The 7500-nt window shown below is 38.5% G+C and overlaps 2 protein-coding genes and 1 long non-coding RNA gene across 4 annotated transcripts in view; all 3 read right to left on the reverse strand.

The window, feature by feature from the left end:
* Positions 1-7500, reverse strand: part of LOC149130362 (uncharacterized) — a 253238-nt gene that overhangs the window by 94326 nt on the left and 151412 nt on the right. The window lies entirely within an intron of this gene.
* The window catches only part of LOC106867483 (opioid growth factor receptor-like protein 1), a 95634-nt gene that overhangs the window by 72664 nt on the left and 15470 nt on the right, over positions 1-7500 (reverse strand). The gene's annotated exons all lie outside the window — the stretch shown is intronic.
* The window catches only part of LOC149130363 (uncharacterized), a 23940-nt gene that overhangs the window by 2674 nt on the left and 13766 nt on the right, over positions 1-7500 (reverse strand). The window contains exons 2-3 of one of the 2 annotated variants that reach the window (XM_089345626.1): positions 4244-4311; positions 1-3733 (exon numbers count right to left, since the gene is read on the reverse strand). The exon at positions 1-3733 is cut by the window's left edge and continues 2674 nt beyond it. In XM_089345626.1, coding sequence (XP_089201752.1) covers positions 2651-3556 — 906 coding nt within the window. In that variant the 5' untranslated portion in view covers positions 3557-3733; positions 4244-4311 and the 3' untranslated portion in view covers positions 1-2650. The remainder of the gene's footprint in view (positions 3734-4243; positions 4312-7500) is intronic. The other variant, XM_089345625.1, reaches the window with a different exon arrangement.

The raw sequence follows: 7500 nt of genomic DNA on the forward strand, positions 1-7500 counted from the left end.
GGGACTAGTCGATTACATCGACCCGAGTGTTTCACTGGTACTTAATTTATTGACCCCGAAAGGATGAAAGGTAAAGAAGACCTCAGCAGAATTCGAACTCAGAACGTAGCGACAGGTAATATACTGCTAAGCAATTTTCCCAGCATGCTAATGATTCTGCCAGCTTAACAACTACAACAACAACAACAACAGCAACAAAAATAAAATATAATAATAATAATAATAATAATAATTAATAATTGTGCAACATTTACAATATTAATGATAATGTGATAACAATGATGATGATAATTAAAAGAATGGTTTCAAATTTTGGCACAAGGCCAGCAATTGGGGAAGAGTATAGGTTGATTACATCAGCCCCAAGGTTTATCTGGGATTCATTTCAACAACCTCAAGTCGATGAAAGACAAAGAAGACCTTGACAAAATTTGAATTCATAACATGGAGCGGGACAAAGTCGAATTCTTTGGGGTTTGAATTTTAGTTTGGCAAGCTAATAATTCCTTAATAATATTAATAATAATCCTAAGCTAATAATTCCTTAATAATATTAATAATAATCCTAAGCTAATAATTCCTTAATAATATTAATAATAATAATCCTAAGCTAATAATTCCTTAATAATATTAATAATAATAATCCTAAGCTAATAATTCCTTAATAATATTAATAATAATCCTAAGCTAATAATTCCTTAATAATATTAATAATAATAATCCTAAGCTAATAATTCCTTAATAATATTAATAATAATAATCCTAAGCTAATAATTCCTTAATAATATTAATAATAATCCTAAGCTAATAATTCCTTAATAATATTAATAATAATCCTAAGCTAATAATTCCTTAATAATATTAATAATCCTAAGCTAATAATTCCTTAATAATATTAATAATAATAATCCTAAGCTAATAATTCCTTAATAATATTAATAATAATCCTAAGCTAATAATTCCTTAATAATAATAATAATAATCCTAAGCTAATAATTCCTTAATAATATTAATAATAATAATAATCCTAAGCTAATAATTCCTTAATAATAATCCTAAGCTAATAATTCCTTAATAATAATCCTAAGCTAATAATTCCTTAATAATAATAATCCTAAGCTAATAATTCCTTAATAATAATAATCCTAAGCTAATAATTCCTTAATAATATTAATAATAATCCTAAGCTAATAATTCCTTAATAATAATAATAATAATAATAATAATAATCCTAAGCTAATAATTCCTTAATAATATTAATAATAATCCTTTCTATGACAGGAACAAGGCTGAAAATCTTGTGGGAAGGGGACTGGTCAATTACATTGACCCCCAGTGATCGACTGGGGCTTATTTCATCAAGCCTGAAAGTATGGAAGGCAAAGTTTACCTAAGGGAAATTAGAAACTAAGGTGTGTAGCCAGAAGGAATGCTTCCCTTCATTTTGTCTTATGTTAATGAGAATGCCAGCTCATTGCCTTAATAATAATAATAATAATTTCAAATTTTGCCACAAGGGCAGCAATTTTGGGGGAAGGGATGAGTCAATTACATTGAGCCCAGTGTTCAACTGGTACCTATTTTATTGACCCCCAAAAGGATGAAAGACAAATTCAACCTCGGCGGAATTTGAACTCTGAATATATATAGCAACAGACAAGCTAACCATTCTGCCAGCTCACTACCTTAATAATAATAATAATAATAATAATAATAATCCTTTCTGCTATAGGCACAAGGCCAGAAATTTAAGGGGATGGGGTAAGTTGATCACATCGATCCCCAGTGTTCAACTGGTACTTATTTCATTGACCCCCACAAAGGGATGAAAGACAAAATCGACTTTGACAGAATTTGAACTCAGAACATAGAGGTAGATGAAATACTGCTAAGCATTTTGCCTGGCATGCTAATGATTCTGCCAGCTCACCGCCTTAATAATAATAACAATAATAATATTAATAATAATAATAATAATAATAATAATAATAATAATAATAACAATAACAATAGGCAGATCAGTACAAGTGAACAGTGTCGCACTACATCCACCACCACCACCACCACAATGTGTCCTATCTGTCATTGTCACACTGCACCACTGCAGCGCAAACACGTCTTCACTGATACACTACCTCCCACACTACAACAACATGCCATCGCTCGTGTGACACACATACACACATTCATACCTACATACAAACGTTTATAACTCTTACTGCTATACACCCCCCACCCCCACCCCCGTACATACATGCAGACACCACACATTCCCACTGCTACACACACCTGTACAGCTACTACACACATGCAAACATTACCACACATACACGCACACACATACACACACACTCACTCACTCACACTCACCACAAAACATACACAAATGCACTACACCATATGTACATACACACTACAACATACACACGTATATACATCAATAGGGTTACAAGAAAACTTCAACCAGACTAGCCCACACACACACAAACACTACCACATACACAGACACACGTGCTCTACCACACACGTGCCCATACATATATACCAGAAAACAGCCACACACACACACACACACACACACACACACACACACACAAATTAAACCATACACATACACACATACAACCACATATATACACCCACCTCAATATCAGTTCCTCTTCCTACTCCTCTCACTTGTATAACACAGATACATTTTATAGAAATATTTCCAAGTCTTCTGCAAATACTGCACCAGCATGCACCATCCTTCCTTCACTTTCTGCACCAGCCACGCTGACACGTAGATCTCGCTGTGTATCCGCACATACATCTCATGCGAGAGCAACCGAATTACTTGAATGTCTTTGCAAACGTCCACTGCCAACTCAGCCTCTTTGGTCAACAAGAACACATCGGCACCAAACAGTATCAACAGACTGACCACTTGCATGAAGCCGCAGGCGGACGCCGTGTGCAGCGGTGTGAAACCGTTCTCGTCCTGTGCATTGACATCGGCGCCACAGGTCAGCAAAATCTTGACAGCATCCAGGTTATTGGTGAGTACTCCATGATGTAGCGGTGTTAATCCCGTGTGATTGGTCTGGTTGACCAGCTGCTTTGTAATTTGGTCGTACTCGGTGACAGCAGTTGTGGCATTGCCACCGCTACCGCTACCACAGCTGCTGTTGTTGCTGTAATCCACGGGCCGACAGCGAAGCACGCGTAACAAGTCGTCTGTGTCGCCATCCTGGATGGCGGCAATGAGCAGCGACTCGGCTGAGAAACTTATCTTTCTCCGACGTTCCAGCCTCCCTACCTTGGATGCGCCTCCTTCGGATTTTCCTCTCATCAGAACCGGCACCGCAGGCTCCGGCGTTGTCGTTGCCGATGACGACGACGATAGAGATCTAGATCTTGACAATAATGGTTGCGGAGGCATTGTTGATGATGATGACGACGACGACGACTTCGAAGCAGCTGGCGATGTAGACGGAAGAGGCGATGATGGCAGGGTCTGGATGGGGTGACGTTTAGGAGTCAAGCAGGGGGAAGGTGATGGTGAGAAAGAAGGCATTGCGGGTGGTGATGGTGGAGGTGAAGATGATGATGGTGGTGGTGGTTGTGATGGTGATGATGCTGATGTTGATGTTGTTGGTGGTGGTGATGGTGATGGTGACGGTGGTTGTGGTGTGGAGGATGAGGAGGACGGATGAATGGAAACATCCTCACTCAGTTTAACTCTTCTACTGGCCTGAAAATAGAAAGAAAGAGAGAGAGAGAGGGAAAGATTATATATATACATATACAAATATATATTCATACACACACACACACACACACACACACATACATACATACATACACATACACACACACACATAGATATAACATCAAGGAAATAAATGTTTTACATTCACACACAAACATACATATATAGGCACAGGAGTGGCTGTGCGGTAAGTAGCTTGCTTACCAACCACATGGTTCCGGGTTCAGTCCCACTGCGTGGCACCTTGGGCAAGTGTCTTCTACTATAGCCTCGGGCCGACCAAAGCCTTGTGAGTGGATTTGGTAGACGGAAACTGAAAGAATCCCGTCGTATATATGTATATATATATATATGTGTGTGTATGTGTGTGTGTGTGTTTGTGTGTCTGTATTTGTCCCCCTAGCATTGCTTGACAACCGATGCTGGTGTGTTTATGTCCCCGTCACTTAGCGGTTCGGCAAAAGAGACTGATAGAATAAGTATTAGGCTTACAAAGAATAAGTCCTGGGGTCGATTTGCTCGACTAAAGGTGATGCTCCAGCATGGCCGCAGTCAAATCACTGAAACAAGTAAAAGAGTAAAAGAGTATATATTTATACGCACACACACACACACACACACACACACACACACACACACACACACCCATCACAGAATTTAAAAAAAAACATTCCTCATAACATGCAGCCATTCTGAAGCACTGCCTTTAGTCGAACAAATCGACCCCAGAACTTATTCTATTTCCATCTATCAAATCCACTCACAAGGCTATAGTAGAAGACACTTGCCCAAGGTGCCACACAGCGGGACTGAACCCGGAACCATGTGGTTGGTAAGCAAGCTACTTACCACACAGCCACTCCTACGTATATATACATGTATATATATAAACACATGCATATATACATATATATATACAAGTTATACACAGACACACACACACACACAAACATATATACACACATACATATATATATATATATATATATATACGACGGGCTTCTTTCAGTTTCCGTCTACCAAATCCACTCACAAGGCTTTGGTCGGCCCGAGGCTATAGTAGAAGACACCTGCCCAAGGTGCCACGCAGTGGGACTGAACCCAGAACCATGTGGTTGGTAGGCAAGCTACTTACCACACAGCCACTCCCGCGCCTATATATATATATATATATATATATATATATATATAATATATATATATATATATATATATATATATATATATATATATATATATATATATATATATAATATGTAGCAGCACAGGGATCAAGCACAGACCATGTAGACACTTTACAGACTGTAGTCTGAAATACACTGTGGGGTAGTCATGGTTAGAAGCAATGTCTTTAACCATGGGGGTTTGTTTAATTAGAGATGAACTCAGAGTAAACAACATCATCATCATCATCAGCAGCAGCAGCACCATCACAACCGCCACCATCAACATTACTACCACCGCCACCATCAACACCACTACCCTCTTCATTACCATCACCACCATTGCCGCCACACCCAACACCACCTTCACCACATACTATTTGGGTTATGTTGCTGATAAAAATCAGATTCCTAAAAGAGAAGAGATGCTCTGTGTCCATAAAGAATGTGAAAGATAGCATTTTACTGTCACCACTACTCTCTTTTACTCTTTTACTTGTTTCAGTCTTTTGACTGTGGCCATGCTGAAGCACCGCCTTTAGTCGAACAAATCGACCCCAGAACTTATTCTATTTCCATCTATCAAATCCACTCACAAGGCTATAGTAGAAGACACTTGCCCAAGGTGCCACACAGCGGGACTGAACCCGGAACCATGTGGTTCGTAAGCAAGCTACTTACCACACAGCCACTCCTGCGTATATATACATATCAATATTTATAAAACTTAAGATGTTTGTATGTGTGTACGAGAATGTGGGTTATGCACGTCCACAAATTAGCACGCATGTCGCTCCAATTTTAGGAGGACATTGTTCATGACTCTATCTGTGTTTTTGTCAACTTTTTCTCACAGAGGCACCCGCGTATAGTTGTAAAAATCGATAAACTTTTACCAATTTTGAAGTTTGACATGGCGAAGTCAAATCTGTGCGTACGCGCGTGAAGGAGAGAGAGAGAGAGAGCATGAGAGAGAGAAAGAAAGAGAGAGAGAGAAAGAAAGAGTGAGAGAAAAAAGAAAGAGAGGGAGAGAGAAAGAAAGAGAGGGAGAAAGAAAGAAAGAGAAAGAGAGAAATAGTGTGTTTGTGACAAGGGGAGAAACAGAGTGTTTGCCAAGCGTCTAAAAAAAATAATGAAAAAGTGGAAGAGGGAGTCAAAGCGTATTAGGAAAGAAAATGTAGCTGAGGAAGACAGTGTAAAATGCATTTGTTTTCTTAAACATGAGATATAGTTTCAAATAGAAGATGTTTTTGAAAGACACTATATTCTATAATAAGATTATATATACTTTCTCACACAACAATTCAAATATATTTATTTTAAATCATTTATTTATTTTAAATCGTTCATCTTTCTCCCCCCTCTCACTCTCACACATACGCACATATACTACTTTGGGAGCGAAAGACTTTTGTTTATATTTCACAACTATGAAACAAAAACGTATGCAACAATTTGTCAGTCACCCCCCCCAACCCGTTTTTCGGACCACAAAAAGGGTTTGGTTAACATAGAAGGGACAGGCTCCTTATTTTTTGGTTAAGGTTGTTGGTAAGCTTTCCTAAGTTACTCCAATCCAGATCCCCAATGCAATCCTTCAGATCAACCTTTTCCTATACAGATCTCTAATGCAACATTTAAAAAAAAGAGTCAATGAGTGAAAATAACCAATAAACTGATTCCTTATGGGATTTCCCAATCAAATTGCCAGCAAACCATTTTCAGCCAAACCAATTTCAACGGATTTCGCTCAAATCTGATGTCGATGTTACTTATTTTGGTTTGAAATAAAGGACTTAATCATTTAATAATCCTAGCTTAATCCAGAGCAGCGCCGGGCTATACTGCTAGTATATATATAAATACATGCATATATATATATATATATATATATATATATATATATATATATATACAAGTTATACACAGACACACACACACACATATATATTACACTCTTGGAGTGGTTGGCATTAGGAAGGGCCTCCAGCCATAGAAACCATGACAACTCAGATAGGAACCTGGTGCAGCTCTCTGGCTTCCCACTTTCAGTTAGAATATCTAACCCATGCCAGCATGGAAAGCAGACAGTAAATGATGATGATGATAATATATATCTCTTTTACTCTTTTACTTGTTTCAGTCTTTTGACTGTGGCCATGCTGAAGCACCGCCTTTAGTCGAGCAAATCGACCCCGGGAATTATTCTTTGTAAGCCTAGTACCTATTCTATCGGTCTCTTTTGCCGAGCCGCTAAGTTACGGGGACATAAACACACCAGCATCGGTTGTCAAGCGATGTTGGGGGGGGGGGACAAACACAGACATACAAACACATATACGACAGGCTTCTTTCAGTTTCCGTCTACCAAATCCACTCACAAGGCTTTGGTCGGCCCGAGGCTATAGTAGAAGACACTTGCCCAAGATGCCACGCAGTGGGACTGAACCCGGGACCATGTGGTTGGTAAGCAAGCTACTTACCACACAGCCACTCCTACGCCTACATATATATATATATATATATATATATATATGTATGTATAGATACTAACACTATTTATACTATACATTGGATAATGTAGTC

Source organism: Octopus bimaculoides, chromosome 29, assembly GCF_046866305.1.
Source record: "Octopus bimaculoides isolate indiv1 chromosome 29, ASM4686630v1, whole genome shotgun sequence".
NCBI classification, from domain to species: Eukaryota; Metazoa; Mollusca; class Cephalopoda; order Octopoda; family Octopodidae; genus Octopus; species Octopus bimaculoides.